At 39.6% G+C, this 19,977-nt stretch overlaps 1 protein-coding gene across 8 annotated transcripts in view; it reads right to left on the reverse strand.

Annotated features, from left to right (window-relative positions):
* The window catches only part of SATB1 (SATB homeobox 1), a 103,026-nt gene that overhangs the window by 63,671 nt on the left and 19,378 nt on the right, over positions 1 to 19,977 (reverse strand). For 3 of the 8 annotated variants that reach the window (XM_029071305.2, XM_029071304.2, XM_007667433.4), the window contains exons 2-5: positions 14,270 to 14,505; positions 10,330 to 10,506; positions 9,465 to 9,591; positions 8,597 to 8,720 (exon numbers count right to left, since the gene is read on the reverse strand). In XM_029071305.2, the coding sequence (XP_028927138.1) occupies positions 8,597 to 8,720; positions 9,465 to 9,591; positions 10,330 to 10,506; positions 14,270 to 14,480 (639 nt within the window). In that variant the 5' untranslated portion in view covers positions 14,481 to 14,505. Of the gene's footprint in view, positions 1 to 8,596; positions 8,721 to 9,464; positions 9,592 to 10,329; positions 10,507 to 14,269; positions 14,506 to 17,142; positions 17,593 to 19,977 lie in introns of those variants that run through there. The other 5 variants (XM_007667434.4, XM_001508554.5, XM_007667435.4 and 2 more) reach the window with 3 other exon arrangements.

Raw genomic sequence — 19,977 nt, forward strand, 5'->3', positions numbered from 1 at the left:
TTCCCATTTTATGGATGAGGAAAGTGAGAAACTGAGAGTTTGAATAACATACCCAAGATCAAACAGCAGGCATGTGGTAGAGCCGGAATTAGAATCCGGGTCCATGTTCTCTCTACAAGGAAACACTGCTTCACACAGACTCTTCCTAGTTGGTTATCTCCTTGCACTAATAAATTTCAGTTCAAGTCATATTTAAAATAGCCTAAGTAAAAATGAATGAAGTTAAACAATTATAAAGACCTGCTTAGAACTTAAATTTCTGATGTTTTATTGGAGCTGTCAACTGATGCTTATGAAAATGAGAAAGAAATTTTGGCCTCAGTTGCTAAGGTATCTTCACCTTTTAAGTTTACTTAGAGCTTTTGAAAAGTGTGAAACTGCACACATATAATTAAGAATTTGGAAAGGCCTTACTTTCCCTCCCATCTGCCTGTGTCCACCCACCTTTTCACTAAACTATGTCTTTCCCCTTTTCCAAAACTATTAAAAATTCATTTCCTTCATGGAATCCATCCAGATTAATCCCACTTGGTCATTCCACATAGATAAACCATTCCTCAGCTCTTTTGTAGTTTTCCTACATACCCATTTCTACAATGTGGAGGGTGCAATCTTGAAAAGTCTCTGGTAAAGGAAAATTTAAGCAATAACACTTTTCTGTGTCCAATGCCACAAAATGTGACATGCGCAAACCATTTCTTCCAATACCACATTGTGCCGAAACTAAAATAGGCTTGCACTGGCATTGTTGGAAGAACACTATCTAATTTCCTAACAGAGTTCTATCCAAAATGTGTAATGAAAACGCATTTTGGCATTTTTTTCTTCCCACCCAAACCCACTCCTCTCCAGGACTTTCCCATCTCTGTTGACACCACCACCATCTCATAAACCCGTAATCTTGGCATTATCCTCGACTCATGTCTCATTCAACCCGCATAACCAGGCTGACGCCAACTCCTGCCAATTCTACCTTTACTGCACCTCACCAACTCACCCCTCCCTCTCCATCTAAACTACTATGTCACTACTCCAAGCACCCATCATATCCCACCTCCTTGCTGACTTGCCTGCCTTAAGCCTCCCTTCACTCTAGTCTACACCTCAATCTGCTGTCTGGATCATTTTTCTAAAAAGCTCTTCTGCATGTCTTCTCCCTCCTCAAAAGCCTCCATCTCGGTAAGTATAGAACCTCTTTTCCATTGCCTTAATCAGCTCGTCCCCTCCAACCCAAGCATGCTTTTCACCCACTACAACCCAGCCTGCACACTTTCCTCTTTTAATACCAACCCACTTACACATGCTCCCTCCTATAGGAACTTCTCCTCCTTTCAAACTGGACAAACCACCACTCTCCCCATCTGCAAAGTGCTACTGAAATTATATCTCCTCTGAGAAGTCTTTCCTGACTAACCTCTCATTTTCCTATCCTACTAGCTTTCTCATCCGCATCACCTAAGCACTTCGATCTAAACTCCTTAAGTACTTTGATACCACACTCCCAAACCTCACTGCACTAGAATAATAATAATAATAATAATAGTAGTACTTGTTAGGCGCTTACTGTTTGCCAAGCACTGTTCTACGTGCTGCGGTAGATACAAGATAATCAGGTTGTCCCACATGGGGCTCACAGTCTTAATCCTCATTTTACAGATGAGATAGCAAGCATAGAGAAGTTAAGTGACTTGCCCAAGGTCACACAGCAGACAAGGAGGGGACCTGGGATTAGAGCCCACATCCTCTGACTCCCAAGCCCTTGCTCTTGTCACTCAACCCTGTACACAACCTTAATACATCATTGCCTCCCCTATCTTTGATATCTGTCTCCTCCTCTAAATTGAATGCTCCCTGAAGGCAGGGATCAAGTCTACCAACTCTCTTGTATTATTCTCTCCCAAGCACTTAGAATAGTGTTCTGCAAAGTGTATTTATATATTTTTGCTATTTTGTTTTCATATGTATTTTAATATAAAAAGTTAATACCAGGGAGGTCAGTATGCAATCAACTCAGCATTCTCTTTCTGACCATCACATTAAAGGATGATTGGAGGAAGAGGGTGGTTACTCTCTTTGATGCCCATCATTATGGTTCTGGCTACTAACCTCCCCAGTTTTCCCTCTATTAAATCATCATACATGAAGTTTTCCAACCCTTCTAAACTTATTGATATTTCCCACCTACACAATTTACTAGGGTAATGAATTCCACATACTAACCACTTTGTGAATGATTTTCCTTTCGTTAAATCTTGAACTTAGTACCCCCAAGCTGCAGTGTTTCTTCAGATATGAACAGATCACTAATCACCCGCTGCCCACATACTCAAGATTTTGAAGGCTTCAACAGTGCCTCCCTTAACCTACACTTGATATTTGAATCCTATCTCTGCACTTTGGCCTAATATAGAAGTTGCTCCCCCACCTCACCCAATCCTGTTTATATGCATCTGTCTGTAGGTAGTGTTCTAGGAGTCCTCTATGACATTTAACTCATCTTCCCCTTTTGATATCTCTGGTACCTTGTCTTCTTAATGCTTTGTAATCAACTACTGTTGACAGATAAAGAAGGTATCAAAAGAATACTTACCCTTTGCCCCAACTGGAGCCTTTTATTCTAAAATACTTGATCATAGTACATATATGTGGTATCTTTAGTTACGTTACTGTGTTACATACAGTGTTTTGCACAATATATCAATACTAATGATGATGTTGAAAATTAGTAGAGATGGAATATTTTTAGTAATTTGTCATAAGGGCTGGTAAAAAGCTCTGAAAGATAACTATCTCTGGCCTATACAAAATCTTTTCCTGGAGTGCTCAAAGCTTTTAAAGTCAAGGTTCAACCTAGGTAGGTAGGTTAAAAAAACACATTAAAAAAGGGCAAATAAAAAAGTTATTTTCACATTGAGTAGTTTCTATATCACCATCCTTTGCTTAGTGATATAGCCAGTGAGTAAAGTCTGGACCCTTCACTAGAATAAGCTATTGTTTTTTGGCACAAAATAGAAAAGATGGACTTCCAAAGTAGGTAACTCAGATCCTCCCCTACTCCTTACAGAGCTACTCTGATTATCATACCCAACAATGACTTACCAAATAGGTGAAGGCACAGTGGTGGTGGCTACTTTTTAAGGCACAGAGCTATTTTCTTCTGTGAACAGACAGCACCTGTAGTCTCTACCCAGCCCTACCCAGCCCTATCATAATGTGTATCACTGAGTGTAGGAAAGTATGAGAGACAGTGTGGATGGCTCAGAGCAAAACATCATTACTACAGCATAAACAACTCAAGCACATAATAATAACAATAATAATTATGGTATTTGTTAAGCACTTACTATGTGCCAAACAGCACTGATAGATTCTCTGCCTCAGCCGATATCGCTAAGGACAGAAAAGATGCTGCTTGGGATTTGGGGGATTAATAGGAGAGATGTGAAAATTTCAGAATCTGAACATCCAGTCATGACAGGAAGAAATACTTTCTGATTCTTTGGTAAAAATGATACTCATCATTTTGTGGATGGCTTGGAGTTTTTGGATTGGATACTTTTTTGTGTTTTCAAAAGTCCCAAGTGCGGCTCTTAACATTAAAAATTAGTGATCACGATATTATATATTGTGAGAATTAAGTGCCACTCTTCTCACAGCAAGACTCTGTTTTGGTATCACACAATCCATAAACTGGCCCAAGTAGATTCACCGTAGGAAGAAATGGTTGTGGATATACTTGTAGGGGTCAGTCCAGTATTTAGAACAGTACTTAGCACATAGTAAGCACTTAACAAGTACCATTATTATTATGATGATACTGCTTTTCTCTTCAGCCTCTACCTCTACTTCACTGTACTTAATAGTTGTTGCAACTTTATAGTATTTGATACAACGTGTAAAGCATTTTGCTAAAAGCAGACAAGAATTTCTTCCAAAAATGTCAGTCACGATGATATCTTTGAACCACCTACCCTATAACCCAGAAGTTTGCTGTTTCATGAAGGTGGTCTTTTAAGCAGGGCTGTAATTTCAAAGTAAAGGGTAGCAAAGAAAGCAAGCTAGTAGCAGAGGACTGATCATGAGCAGGAAAAAAAAAAAACACAATGAAAGGCAGGAGCCAACTATAGCAGAAAAAGGTGAAGAAAGCAAAAAAGGGGGTAGGTACTTTGAAGTGACTACTACAGAGTCCTCTGGTTGTTTAAACTGATTAGAGCTTGGACCCAAATGCATCTGCTTTGGGAAAGTATAGGAGAGTAAAGAGAAAATAAGAGACAACCACAAAAATGGGTAAGACAATAACCACCAAAAATAACGAAATGCTTGCAAATAAATAGCCAAAATGGAAAAGTGAAAAATTAAAAGAAAAAAGGAGGGAGATGACCATAAAAAGAGAAACATGAAGAATGGAAAGGACAAAAAAAAAAGCAGCAGATGAACAACATCCATTTGTATATACCCTTTGGAAAACATGGGGCATTTCTGCTTCTTGCTATAAAACTCAAGCTCTTCATTTCTAAAAAGTTCAGTGTAACAAGAGCAACCAAAAACTGTATGTTCATGTACATGAGCATTTAAATTTTTTTGAAGTTCAAAATAAAAAATAGAAACAACGAAATTTTTGAATGAATACAAAAACTGTAATACGCTTTTTCCATTCAGAGTAAGGGGGCAAATTTCTGTACCGTATGTTCCTGAACTTTTATTTGCAAAGTGGCAGATAATAATAATAATAATACTGGTGGTATTTGTTAAGCACTTACTATGTGCCAAGCACTGTTCTAAGTGCTGGGGTAGATACAAGGTAATTAGGTTGTCCCTCATGGGGCTCACAGTCTTAATCCCATTTTACAGATGGGGGAACTGAGGCACAGAAGTTAAGGGAGTTGCCCAAGGTCACAAAGCAGACAAGTGGCAGAGCTGGGATTAGAACCCATGACCTCTGAATCCCAAACCCAGGCTCTTTCCACTAAGCCACGCTGCTTCTACAAAGGTAGCCCGTGAGCATTTCCTCTGCATCTGCTGGCATTACTTGAAAGCGGCATTTTTTTTTTTTAGTGGAATTGTTAAGCACTTACTATGTGCTACGCACTGTACTAAGCATTGGGGTACATGCAAGTTAATCAGGTTGGACACAGTCCCTGTCCCACATAGGACTCACAGTCTTAATCTCCATTTTACAGATGAGATACTGAGGCCCAGAGAAGTTAAATGACTTGCCCAAGGTCACACAGCAGACAAGTTGTGGCTCAGTGGAAAAGAGCATGGGCTTTGGAGTCAGAGGTCATGAGTTCGAATCCCAGCTCTGCCACTTGTCAGCTGTGTGACTGTGGGCAAGTCACTTAACTTCTCTGGGCCTCAGTTACCTCATCTGTAAAATAGGGATTAAGATTGTGAGCCCCATGTGGGACAACCTGATTCCCCCGTGTCTCCCCCAGCGCTTAGAACAGTGCTCTGCACATAGTAAGCGCTTAACAAATACCAACATTATTATTATTAAGTTACAGAGCCAGAATTAGAACCCAGGTCCCCTGACTCACAGGCCTGTGCTCTTTCCGCTAGGCTACACTGCTTTCTCAATATCCTCTGGGAGCCTACATAATTTGGCCACTTTCTGGTGCTTTTTTTAGAAGCCCTAAATAAACTGCTTTAGGGGGACACTTCATGACTGCCCCCAAAGTATAGTATAGAAGGCCATAAAGCAGTTTTTTCTTGGAAAGCCAAACACAACTCTACTACTGATTTTCACAGCTTTTGGCTGGACAGTTTAAAAAAGGGACAAAATAATTTAAACTGAAAAATCTTCCCAACCTGGTAATTTCTTCATTTTTAAATATAAAATTGGATAGTAAATGCATTTAATAATCAAATCGTTTTGCTGTGATTTTTGTTATCCGGTTTTGGAAGTTGGTTGCAACCAAGCTTCTACTCAATATAACAGTAAGGTAAGGTTTAAGTCTATGTGCCTTTGAATCCCTTCTGAGTCCACAGTGGCATTTCCTTCCCATCATTAGAAGTGAAAAGGAGAACGTGGAAAACCCAGTAAGATATATGCCACCCAATTATATGCAATCTACATCTAGGATGTAGATCTGCATTCCCCAAGGGAATTTTTCCCCAATATTCAGCATATATGCAAGAGACGGACATAGGATAAAATACATGAATTATCTTAACAAACGTATTGACCAACCGTTCTTCCCCAAATGTTCTGTGATCTGGACTAATATGCTTGATTGTATGCCACATAAAGCCATTCCTTGAACTCATGCTGATTTCAAATGGGAGCCTCACCATAACATCCTAATCTACAAATCTTAATTTAGAGTGTAACAGTGTATCAGACCTTGAGAAACAAATTTGTATTCCTCTCCTGACCAACAGTCTAGTGTACTAGAGCAGACTACTTAAGGACAGAGAAAAGGGGAAGAATAAACAAGCAAGTAGGAAACATTCATAATTAAATATGCAGGGGTGTTACTAACTCAAAAAGGCATAAAAATAAATTCAGCGATACAAACCTACAATTTCCTTGTTTTGTTAGGGCACTTAGTGGATTAAAGCATTTATTTTATTTTAGTACCTTTCAAATGTCAATGACACAATGTTTTACTCATGATCATGCTGGTAGTGGGCCTATGTCCAACCTGATTAATTTCTATCTCCCCCAGTGCTTAGAACATTGTCTGGCACATAGTTAAGTGCTTAACAAAAAACATTCCAAAAAAAGGTCTTTTTTGAGAGTAGTCTAGGTTTGAGCACTGATCACACTGAAGCAAGGACTCTGCATTGCATGATTCAGCAAAGCTCTGTTTTAAGCAGGATCTCTCTTCTCCCAGGACATTGTGAACCTTCCCATCTAACTCCTACATGAATCAATAGGAAACCTGCATATCAGAGAGTAAAATCGCTATGAGCAAGTATCTCTTAGATGTGTCATGCTCCTCAACTATATTATCTTGAGCCTGAAAATGTAATTTCCAAGGCATGTATAATTTCGACTACCCTTTGTGGTATGTCCCCTAGAATCTCTGTCGTATTACCCGGAGCTTGCCCGTAAGAGCAAATTGAAATTTGCTATATCATTGGTCTATTGACATAACTGCATTCAGTTTATTTACTCTTGCTCAGAATAAATGTGTTACTAAACCTTCCAAATGGTAGGAAAAAAATGAAGATTTAGATGGTTGAAAATTACACGCCAAAAATGTTTCTTCTAAGTTTCAAATATTTTAAATGACTATACCACTTTTTCCATACCTAGATAACACATCAAAATAAATCAAGCTACCTATATTTGGTTTCTTTCTAACGCTTTCAAACAAAAAAGTAAAGCTGATCGATACCAGAATGAAGAAAGCAAAAGCCTAAATTACATTTTGGGTGATCCCTACGAAATAACAGTTCAAAAGCTCATATATCTGTTTAATAGGGGCATCCAAGATACATCCACAAACCTAATTGGCTATGGTTACAATTTATAGAGATACTTTTGATTATTTCCACTCTAAAAATACCTTCGGCAATGCGTCATTTCAAAAGAGAGAGGAGACTAAGTCAAAAGATTAGTGGTGGTCAGAGTTTTTCAAAACCCATCAAAACAAAAACAAAGTAGACCAAAGACAAACAAAGAAGAATTCAGAATTCACTTATAGGATCAATCCATTCTACAAGAGAGAGTAGACACTTTTAATTAAAGCAATACCTCATTTTAATTTATTCCAGTATAACAGAATTTCTGTCTGAAATTTCAGCTACTCTATAGAAAAATTAACCTTTAAAATGGGAAAATGATTTGGGTCTCACCTCACAATCTCTGATTACTGGATATTGTACAATGGAGAACTGAAACTTCAATTAAAAATCTATTGAAAAAAACTTCATCCAGATTGACTCCAACATGAACCGGCTGGAAATCAATCAACCAGAGAGTACAGCGATCCTAAGAGGAAGTATGCATCACTTTGGATGTGATGCGGTCCTCAACCATGTTATCTTGAACCTGAAAACCTAATATCCTGGACACTTATAGTATGTTTTGAGGACATTTTGATCCCGAAACAGCAATATTTTAGCCACAGGTACTCTATTTTGGGTCTTTTTAGATGAAGTTTTGATGACAGCAATTCCATGTTTATACTATTGCGCCTTATTTGTGTTTCACTTAAGTATGTGATATATATACGGTCTAGCTTCGTAAATTGGGCGAAACAAAAGAAAAAAATGATCCGAGGTGAAATTCAATGGCCCTATTACAGCAATAAGGGTCTCAACAACCAACCAATACATTTGTTCTTCTGAAGTAGTTGCTATCAAAGCAACTGAAAACTGAAGATGGAAACGACTTCGAATGGTCTTCTGCAGAACAGGATTTTTGTGTAAACAGTCCTTCACAATTACCCCAAGGGAAAATACTGTAAAAGCCACATTCAAAATGAATCAAGCATATTGAAAAAGATCGCCAAGTGGTCACATCAATTTGCATTTTTGGCAGATCCACTCTTCAGATACCAGTTGCCTTAGATTAAGGCAGTAACAGAATCTCAAATCGGCACCACCCGTAATGTTTTATTACTTATTGCATGTTTACGCTAAGTACCTGTGAAAGGGGACATTCCTTGGCCAGTGAACTCTGGTTCATATCCTTCAGTAAGTCCTTCAGAGCATTTCTGACTGTTGTGTGAGACCACTGTTCAGGAGGCAAGTCTTCTAGTTTAGGGCAACTATTTCAGACATAGATTAGAAAAGGGATTATTACAAGATTGCATCCTGCTGCAGAACATTCCTTTAAGACAGACAGATTTCATTTTGCGCATCAAGCAGATGCATCTGGAGATTGCTCTCGGTCTCCTGATTGTTCCGATTAGTTAATTACTTTATACAACACATCTGCTGTATTGATGCATGAATTATACATCAGCTGCATGTGGCGACTATTTTTTCATGTTACTTCTACCTTCCTGCTCTGATGCGCTTGGTAAGACAATTTAAGGTGTAATGCTTCTCACAAGCGATCACGAAAAACATTAATATATTAAGCATTTCCCCTTTCATTTATTGTTCAGCTGAATTTTTAGAAATAGAATGCAACAATAATGGTGAACAAGTCAGTCTTTCACAAAACGTACACAGATGGCACTGTTCATGATATGCAAAATATTTTTCTCTTAAGTAAACTTTATGTAAAACGCCTTCTTGTAATGCATCATTTAATTGACTAAATGCAGCGCACTTGAAATGGGGTACCAAAGAAAACCTACAAATTAAAAACTACGAGATAACAAACTTCTCCTCCGCTTCGTGCTATGGGTCAGAGAAGAGCTAAAGTAATATAGAAGAAATCTGGATGGACCTTTTCGAAATGTTCTGTAGGGGTAATTGTGGAGTTCAGCAGGGATGATTCAAACTGACCAAAACAGTCGGCAAAGAGTAGTTTATGCCCTGGGACCGGTACTGACGCAACTGACCTGTGTAGCTGAATTTTCAATGTGACCACATGATACACATCTTGCAGCATATCTGCTACTGTAGCATCAGGGGCATCTGTCACATAAGAGAGTGGAACTGGATTCCACTTTCCAACCTGGATTAGCCCTGTACCAGACAGAGAAGAGATTAGGCAATACTTCATCCTATGGGGCTCAGGCTCTCCTCCGCCACCCCACACCCCGCCAGTCCCCAGCCCCTGAGCATTGCATTACTGTGCTGATTGAAAGTACACTTTCCTAAAGGACAAGGTCACAGAAAAGAATCCTATTTTAGCACTCCCCACCAAGAAATTGTGAAATTTTACTAAAAAAAAGCCCATCCACCGAACTGATACATGAAGCCACACTTTCCGAACTTTCAGGAAGTTTCAAAAAGGTAGCACTGAACCAATTCTAAGTGGCTTTACGATCTAGATAAGATTCTCTTCTGCAGTGGGAATCGGCATTGAAAGATACTTTACAGCCCATAAAACCATCAGAAACAGAATAAAAGAAACAGAACTAGATATTCAGTCATAAATGCAAATTGACTCTCAACAGTCCATCTGCTCAACTATGCTCTACACTTCCTTGTGGATCCTCAGTGGAGCAGATTATTAAGGTCAATAAGCATACTAATGATTCAGTTGAAGTAATTTAAAAAAAAAATCTACCTCAACATTCCACATGAGCAAAATGTGTGTTAACTAAACCAAACTGAATTATGCCAATTTTTAAAGCCACAACCCACAGGAGCAAAATATCAGAGCTGCAATTTCTAAAAATAAAATCTGCAATGTTCTTTTTCAAAAGTGAACACAATGTGATATTTTATTAACGGTAAATATTCCAATATATCATTTACCTTTGGCTTGAGCAGCAGAGCTGTGAGAATATCCAAGTGACAGCAATGCCATTTCTATCAGTTGGTTGAAGAGCATGTCCTTTCTTACCAACACGAATTCTGCATGCTCCTCCTTACAATCATACTCAATGGAATTTTCATAATGTTCCACTACACAGAAAACTGGAAGCATACTTCCTATTAAAAAAAAATGAAGCCAAAAGAATTTTCACTAAACATTCTACAGTGAGGCAGAGGGACAGGAATTATGTGAATTTCTACAGCATTGAAAAGAGGAACTCTATTGTCAAGAGATGAATTTGGAATACAGAGCACACATTTACAAAAAACACCTATCAAGCATAAATATATATGCACAAATCAAAATATTTCCTAGTCAAGGTAACTTGAACTTCTCTGCTTTAAAAAGAAAAGGATATCGAATTACTTATGTGATAAATGTTGACTGGAAAGAACAAGTCAGTTGTGCCTGCCCTGAGTGCAGTGTGTTTGATGCTGGGTGAGAACTTTAAATACATACTGCAGATGTCTTGAGTAAAGTCATTTTAATTTCATCTAGCTAATCTCGTTAGTTAATGGTAAACTTTATTATCCATGCCAAAAATATTAAATGACCTTTGATTAAAAAATTGTATCGTTGTCTTCTGTTGTTAGTTATTTGCCCTAATTGGACTATACAAGAAAGATAAAATGAAACAATCCAAATAGGACTGTGTTATCTAGGGTTGCCTTTCACTCATTCAGTTGTACTTATTGAGCGCTTTCTGTGCGCAAAACATGAGGCTAAACTTAAGATAGGCATCTTTCAAAACTGTAAGTGCTAGTTTTATGGCAGATAACATAATAACCACACACACATTAAAAAGAATATTTCTGTTTTTTCCAAACAGATGAAATGACTAAGGAAACTTAACTTCATCGTGACTTGTATTAGCTTTTGAGCTTTTACATAGTACATCTGAAAAGCTGTTCACCTTCCCATTAACTTAATTCACTGTGCTTGTAGGTAGGTTCACTGACCAAAGACTAGCCAACAGGATAAAAATGTGCCCTTGCACGTACTGCTGAAGAGTGACTTACAAAATTTTAAATGTCATATTTCTAGGATGTATTGTACTGTACGTAAACACCTTCTCATTTCACTTTTTTCTTAAAAGACAAAGGGTTAAAAAGCAGATGCAAAAGAGCTATCTTTTGGCGAATTGCCAGAAGAGTATCATCTTTAACATAAATGATGACAAGGGTTACTTTAACAGGGCACCCAGGATCTCCAATTAGTCCTACAATGTTAATGTGTCTATAAGTACTGCCCTCTGGACTTCTAGAAACCTAACTTGCTAAGGTGTCTTACACTTACTGCAGTTAGATTTACGATTTACTGTTGAGAGGAGAAACAGGCTTTAAAAACCATTGGCTTGAACCTCTGCATACAAAAATAGGCCATAAAAACCTATATTTCCACATGCACATTTTTACTAAAGCTCCAAGAAACTCTTAAAGAGATTCAGATTTTGACAAACAAACCTCTTTAGGTTTTCTTCAAGAAGCTCACAAGCTCCCAGTGGTGTGCCCAATGGGCTCAGTAAGAAAAGCAAGCTGAAAAGCATGCCAATATTCCTGTAGTTCATTCAGCTGTTTTGCCCGAGAACGAAACCGGTCAGGGAATGAGAAGACTTAGTGAGGCCAGTGCAAAAATAGCATACATAAACTAGTGATTTCTTCATCGGTTTAATTACGTTTTGGAGGATTTTCCAAGACAAACAAAACGACTAAACCCCACTTGTGAGGGAGGTCTTTCTAAGCTTAGTTTTAATTTTTACCTTTTATCTGCCAAACAGAAGCTTTGGAAAAAAGATGAAGGATCCTAATCTTTTTAGGATTTTCACTTCATTTGAAACAGAGGGTTTCCTTTTTGTTTTTCTAAGCATTTAGAAAAATGTAAATCTATTTTGCAAGTGGAAAGCAGTGTAACACTTGAAAAAAAATCACCCAAAAAGCATCTTTGCAAGAAACAAAATTGCTGCACTTTGGTTTCCCCTCCCCCGAACCCTGTTGTCCTCAAAGAGATTAATATAACAAAAAGTATTCATTGATTTTTCATTTTATGTAATAATGCAAAAGTATGCTGCTCCCTATTCCTGTGAAATGCTTGTAGATTATATCACCATTGAAATATACCGTTTCTTTTTATGTAGAAATAGGACCTTTCTGGCCAGATTGAGGTGTATGCTGCAGATGATAAAGGTGGATATTGATAGTGTTACCCAAGTATCTTCTGACTACAAATCAAGCTACTAAATCTTTTAGCAAACTGTCACTAGTGTGCTCCCGTTAATGTGAAAAATGCTGTACAGGAGCACTCTCTGAGCTGGCTGATCACTCTTGCTAGTACTTGGCGAGACGTCCAAGTGCAGCAACTTTATAACCTTCCAGTACTAAAGGGGAGTGCGATGGTCAGTGCTGAATTCTAAAAATACAGCATGATTTAAACCTGGAGGCAGTGTTAGAGCTTTTGCTGAAGGTTTATGAGTCTGTGTAAACAGCAGGTCTGCCATAAGAAGCACTGAAGTCTGTAGAATCCTTGTCTAAAACTGTCCTGGCATTAAAGTTTGCTGGGCAAATATCACATAATACCAGAGACAGCTGAAATCTCCTATTTAGGAATTTATGGAACTTATATGTTTGCAGGCGTCAGAAAGTCCTTTTTATATAGCCCCAGTGCTTCACAGTATAATATTAATGCACTCTGTTTGAAAAGCCATAATAAATTATATTTTTAATGCTCTTACTCTGGCTTTCTTAAGATGCATACATTCTTGGCAAACAATCAATAAATAGGGTAATCATGAGCAGAGGCCAAAGAATTTGCTGAAGTGCTGTTTTTCCATTTTTAATAGATAAAGATCTAACAATACGGACTGCTGTGTCTGTTCATTTCGGGATCAATATATTCTTTGTTTTCGCCAAACCAAGGAAAAAATAAATGATTGTATGATAAATGTTATGCATCAAACACAATGAAATTCCACTGCCTTCTAACTTTATGTGCTTAATATTCTTGGACACTAAAAGGTTGCATTTTACACGTTGCTTAGCAAATGCAAGAAAAATCTGAATTTCAAACATATAGCAATTGTACTGGGAAACAAAGCAAAGAGCATTCTAAGACAAACGCTGAATTATAGACAGAATGCACCCCTTTAAATGAACAGACTGGCTGTGTATGGTCACTTTTGAGACTTGATGATCAATTATACTTGAAATAACTTAATACAATTAAGAATCATCTACACAAAGGACCCCAATGAACTGATCTAAATGTAGCTCTTCTTTATGAATTTGTCTAATTAAAACAACCCGGAGACAGAAAATATACCTTCACTTTCCGCGGTTAAATAATGAATAAGCTCTTGAGGCCAAGCTGTAAAAACTGGCATTACAAATAACTTTTTCACAGTATCATCTGTGGTTTGCGCATCCTTTTTCAAAAATACTTTTCAAAAGTTAGCCATAGCTTTTATTATGAATCCTACTTAAGAATCTATGGTAATACCCAAAATTAAATGGGTATCTTCTACACTTAATTTCTCAACAGTACTGAGCAACAACACAAGTTACTTTGCATTTATTCACCCTCACTGGAAGGCTAGTGTAATCAAGGACTACTCTTTCACCGAAATCTTTACCACAAAAGCATTAAAAAAAAAAAAAAATCAGAGAGAAAGCGGGAGATCTTGTAAAGTAAGATGATCCATTGCATTATATTCTCAAATGTGATTTTCATCGTCCAGGAATGCAAATACTTTCGGAATTGAATTCTTAAATGAAATAAATGATAAATGCAAGGAAAAAAATATAATTGTATGCTTTTACTGCCTGATGACCTTTGAGTACCAATGAGTATTTGTAGCTCTTCATTAAACAGATGTAAAATATTTACCTTTTCTAATATTTGTTTTCATCAGATGCCCAGAGTGTTTTAAAGGCACTCCCTGCATTTTAGCTCCTGTACTTCCAAGTCTTCCTCTTCCTAGTGGACTCCCATTCTGCTCCAAGCGGGCAATTTTCGCTGGTGGACCCTTCGGATCGCTTACATTGTTAGACATTTCTGAATGTTCTTTCCCCTGAGTTGTCTCGTTCAAATGATCCATACTCAGTCCCGCCTCTAAAGATCACCTGCCACAATTAAAAAAATATATATATATAATATACATGGTGAATGTGTGTGTGTGTGCGTACATGACATGATTCATTTAGACATATAAATCCCCTACAATGAATAAATTGCTTTATAAATGATATATATATAGCAAATATATTTATATATATATATATTTACATATAATATATAAATGTATGTATCACGCTTGATGCTGTAACAGAAACAAGACGTCCACTCATTCCTATAATTTCTGGGACAACCACATAAACACACCTGATAAAGGTGACCAATCTATTACTTATAAAAAGGCATAAAATAACTGGGTACATTTTTGGCACAAAGATGCCTAAAACTACGAATATGAGAAAAGTGATTGCAGTAAATGATTTTTCCCCTCTTTCCATTCATTAAAAAGCTGGCAACTTATTATTAAAGTAATATTAAGATTTTGGTCATGGGTGCAAAACACTTAGCTGCATACACTGTTTAGTTATGCTCTAACAGATGCTGGCAACTCCTTGAGTACTTTTTTTTTTCCATTTCCTCTCAGGTTAATATAGTTCAAGAGTTATCCTACTATGGAAGTTTCAAGGCACATAATGACACATTCAAGATGAAGTCCAAGTCTAAGGTCAAATAAGGTCTAAACCACTACCATCGTCCTGTCATTCCCCCCCCCAGCCCCCCCCAAAATTTCCAGATATTGACCTATCAAAATTATTATATATATAGAACTTACTTTATGAATAGTTCAGTATACGCACATAGTTGGAATATAATTAGTACCCAAAATTCTAACCTCAAAGCCCTGAAAAATTGAGTTAAAAAATATTTTCATGCTACACTGAATCAAAAATGTACTCATTTACATATACTATTGAAGAATTTTCAAAATTTGCTGATAAAATCAAATTTTTCACTTTAAGAGGAAAAAATTTTACTGATTTTTAAAACTTTCAAAGGAATTAAGGCAATATATTTGTCATTTCACAAACGGACCAACTCCTAGAAACCATTTCTGCGTTGATTACTTCCCATAGACTAAAGGTCTTACATCCTTTGTGAATTTAAAGCAATTTATGATCGCTGCCAGTCCCCCAAGGAAAATTTGGTCAATGAGAACAGGTGAGCTGACTTAGTTATGCGCTGCTATCTTCAGTACTGTGAGTACAAACGCTTACTACTAGGGGAATCGCACTTAGTAAAACTGGACGGAAACTGATGACTGCTACTTTCTTCCAGCTTCCTAGTACAATTCAACATATTCTGTACATATTTTCTCACATCAAAGTTATTTAGGTCTTGGATTTGATGAGAGATACAACATATATTCCAGTGGTATTTCTATAAATAATAATTTTTTTTCTGGTTAAACACAGACTGCTTTGTCTTATATAACTAAGAAGAAGAAAAAATGACAGTGTTAATCTGGAGGTTTACAAGCAACCTTAAGAATGCCAGTTGAATGACTTAAAGTTTGGGAAATAATGGTTATTTATCCTTGTACTCTAGGGTGGCATGCTGAGAACCAAAGGTTTACCATCTATCGTGGTCCCATCTGTTTTTGGTTATGAGTCTCATTAACAATAAATGTGCCTATTTTAACCAATTTTTTTTTATCAAGATTACTCTTTTCCATTATGTTAACTGCAGTTTAAACCCAAAATTGGAGCGCTCCCATTATTAACGTAGCTGAACTATTCCTTACAATGAAGCATGCGCTATTTATTACAAAACAGCCTTCCTAAAATTGAAGTCACACTCTCTAAAGTAGAATCGATTGGAAAATATATGACATAAGAAAACCCTAAACACTTGGGGAAACTTGAAAAGAAAAAGTACGTCACTCTATGAAGTTAATGCCACAAAATCTATCTAGTGGTCATGAATCCGAACAGCCCTACATCATGTACAGTAAATGAAAGTGATAGATGGTAATTCGGTTAAGGTATTGACTGCTATCAAAACACCATATAGGTCACTTTAAATTAGCCAAAGGACACCCACCCATAGGCATGCTTTAAACACTCAGTCATCTTATAAAAAGCTTTACATTACAAAGCAAAATTACATGCACATAAAACACATAATTTACTCATTTAAACTCTGTGCCCAAGGCTAAAGTTCACTGAAACCTCAGTTTGGAATGGTGATGAGCGACAATCAGCCTGGCCTGACCAGAATGACAGTAGGATGTAGTAACTATTATCTTTTACAGATGCTAGAGTTGCTGCTGAGTTTCATATTGAAAAATCCGTCTCAGAGGCAAGCTCCCAATATCCCAAATATTTCGAGGCACGGTTTCAAGATAGCCTTCTTCAGAAGGATACACTTAAACACGCAGCCCATAATTTCTGGAGAAAATCAGTCCACGGTCCCCCTTAAGAACATCCCCCTTTTAGGGATATATATTAAAATTTTTCCCTTCAGGCTCCTGGTGTGCTAATTCACCCCTGGATCATCCCTCCGCCCCCCTCCCCCAGACCAACCCCATAATCACATTTAAGAGAGACTGTGCTCTTATCCATTCCATATGGCCGTCACAATCCAGGCCAAGCTTTCACTGTGACCTTTTAAAGAGACAAAGAAGCAAAGTACTATCTAGAAACAGAAACATAGCCGTTTTACTGAGTGAAATTAGCAAAACCAACCTGAAACTCACCACTTCAAAACTTGACAGCATATAAATAACAAAAACAAAGATTTCCTTTGCCGCCCGAGTTCTTGAAGAGGAAGAAGTTCACGACTGATGTTTTCTATGTCCTTTTTTTATTTAAAAAAAAAAAAAGGCAGCAGACCTGAAGGCGACTTCCCCTGAAATTGTATTATTTTCTCCCTCTCCCCCCCCCTCCCCCTAGGCGGGGGAAGGGCAGAACTAAACGGCAAGAAGCGGAGTGGCCATGAGCAAAATCACAATTCAAAAAAAAATTCCAAATATATATTATATATATATATATATAAGTAATGTATACAGAAAATGTCTCTTGGAGGGCAGGATTTTCCAGGGGGGGGAGGGCCGGGACGAGAGAAGACAAAATCGAACTGGCCAGTGAAATGTTGGGGAAAGAAAATGGGGAAAAAGCAAACCCGTTAAGAGATTTAATTTGAGGCTGGGGGGGGGGGGGGGGGGGAAGGGTAAGGGGGTGGGGGGGCCTGGATATCTTTTTCTTAAAAGAAAAAAATATCACTGCGGACAAGGTCTGGCGAGGGAAGGGAGACAAGGTCCTCTGGCTCTCCGGTGTGAAAAGCAGAAAGTCTCTACTTGTGGGGTTGTGACTTAGGGTATATTATCCTCCAATAACCCTGGAGAACCCACCAAAGGGGGGGGGAGGGAGGGAAGGGAAAGCCGACCCCCCTCCCCAACCGGAGCCCCCTCCCGATCCTCCCCCCCGCCCCCGGCGGCTCCAACAATTGACGCTAAACATTCACAAAACCCTAAACTTTCTCCCCCCAACCCCAACCCCGGGGGGAGGACGGACACAAGGAGGGACGGAGGAGGAGGAAAGGGGGAGGGCGGAGATGGGAGGAGGCGACAGGGGGGAGGAGGGGAGGGAAGTATGCCCGAAAATATAAGAAAAAAGGCACTAAAATGCCACTTTTAATTTCGCCTCTCCGTCAAAAAAAAAAAAACCAAACACAACAACAACAACAAAAAAAAAACCAAAACCCCAGCCGGGAGGACCTGTCCCTTCTTCTCCTGGTGGGTGTGTGCGTGCCTGCTGGGGTGGGAAAGAGGCAGGGACACAGAGCTACACACACACACAAACACACACAATCACCCAAGGCGCAACGCCACCTCCACAACAGCCACAACAACCCCTCCTCCCCGCAAAAAAGAAAAAAAAAAAAAGTAGAGCAGATTCACTTCCCCCTTTAAGTCCGAAGGAAACAATAACAATAACAACCATGACAATATCGCTCTAAAATCAAAGTGTTCAAGTCCCCCCCCCCTTTTTTTTTTAAAAAAAAAAAAAAGAAAGGATGTTCTTTCGAGTCCTAGGGGCTTTTATTCTCCTTTCCCTGGCAGGACAGGAATGATTACTTGGGATGCTTAGGCCGATTTAGGGGTGGGTGCTGGAGGGAGGGGGGGGAGGTGGGGGGTGTTGCAGGGAGTGTGTGTGTGTGTGTGTGTGAGTCCCCGGACGGTGCTGCCTCTGTTTCTCTGTCGTTTGTGTCCCCATTAAATTATTAGTTGACTCATCACTCCTCCTCCTCTTCCTCCTGCCGCGGCCGGTCCTTGCTCTGGTCGTTTCTCAGCTAGTGTTCGCTGCTGCTGCTGCTGCTGCTGCTGCTCCTGCTGCTGCTCTTGCTGCCGCCGCTGCATCTTTTTCCTCCTCCTCATTTTAATAGAAAATAACACCGCTCTCGGCGGCCCCGGCCGGGAGGACGCGGCCTCCCTCCCGCCGCCCGGATCCCTTTCCCGGTGGCCCCGGATCATCCGGCGCCTCCTGGCCAAGCCAGAAAAGTGGAGGAGGAGGAGGAGGAGGAAGAGGAAGAGCAGGAGCAGGAGCTGGAGGAGGAGGGGAAAGAGGAGGAGGAGGAAGGAGAGAGGACAGGGAAAGGCGGAAAAGGAATGGAAATAAACGGGTTGGAGGGGAAGGGGGGGGGGAGGGCAGAGAGTTAAAAACCAGAAGGACAACAAACTACTGAAGGAGGCACCCAAAAAAAAGAAAGAAAAAAGAAAAGGTGGTGGAGATGGGGGGGGATGGAGGGGGGGAAGAGTGCGATTTCCGGCCCAGGGCGCGCAAGAATTTGTAAATCAGCTTGATTAGAGTGAGGCGGCTCTGCATTTATTACACACAATACCCAGAATAACAGGGAGCAGTGCAAGAGGCAACACTGGCAGCAGCGTTGGGAGGGGGCGAGGAGACCCCAAAGCGAAAAAAAAACCCACCTCCCTCCCCCTCAAAAAAAAAAAAAAACAAACCCAAGAGGAGGAGGGAGAGAACCAACGATGCGCAGAGTGGAGAGTTGAGCAGGGGGAATAAAATACCAGGCAGAAAGGGGCAAGGGGGCAGAGAAACAGCGCAAAACCTGTCTGCTTGCCTGTCTACTGGTCTTCTCTGGCTGGCTGGCTCCCCCCTTTTAGCTTGTGAGCCCGTTGGGGGGCAGGGATGCTCTCTGTCTGTTGCCCAGTTGGACATTCCAAGCGCTCTGCACAGCGCTCTGCACAGAGTAAGCGCTCAAGAGATACGACTGAGTGGAAAGGAAAAGACATCCCAGCCGGAGCGCTCCCTCCCCACCGACTAATCCTTCGCCCAGCCTCCACCAGCGGTGCCAAACTGAAAGCAAAACGAAGGGGCACAGGAGGGAGGCAGGGCACAGGAGGGAGGCAGGGCAAAGGGGCATCACCGGAGGCTGGTCCTGCAGGTGACCGAGCTCGGGGACACACGGAAACAACTGGGCAGCGGCGATTTGGGAAAGAAAGTCTAAATGGGTTTATTGTGGAAATAAACACAAGGGCACACTCAGGACCAGCCGTGTGT

The sequence above is a fragment of the Ornithorhynchus anatinus genome, chromosome 8, assembly GCF_004115215.2.
Source record: "Ornithorhynchus anatinus isolate Pmale09 chromosome 8, mOrnAna1.pri.v4, whole genome shotgun sequence".
NCBI lineage: Eukaryota > Metazoa > Chordata > Mammalia > Monotremata > Ornithorhynchidae > Ornithorhynchus > Ornithorhynchus anatinus.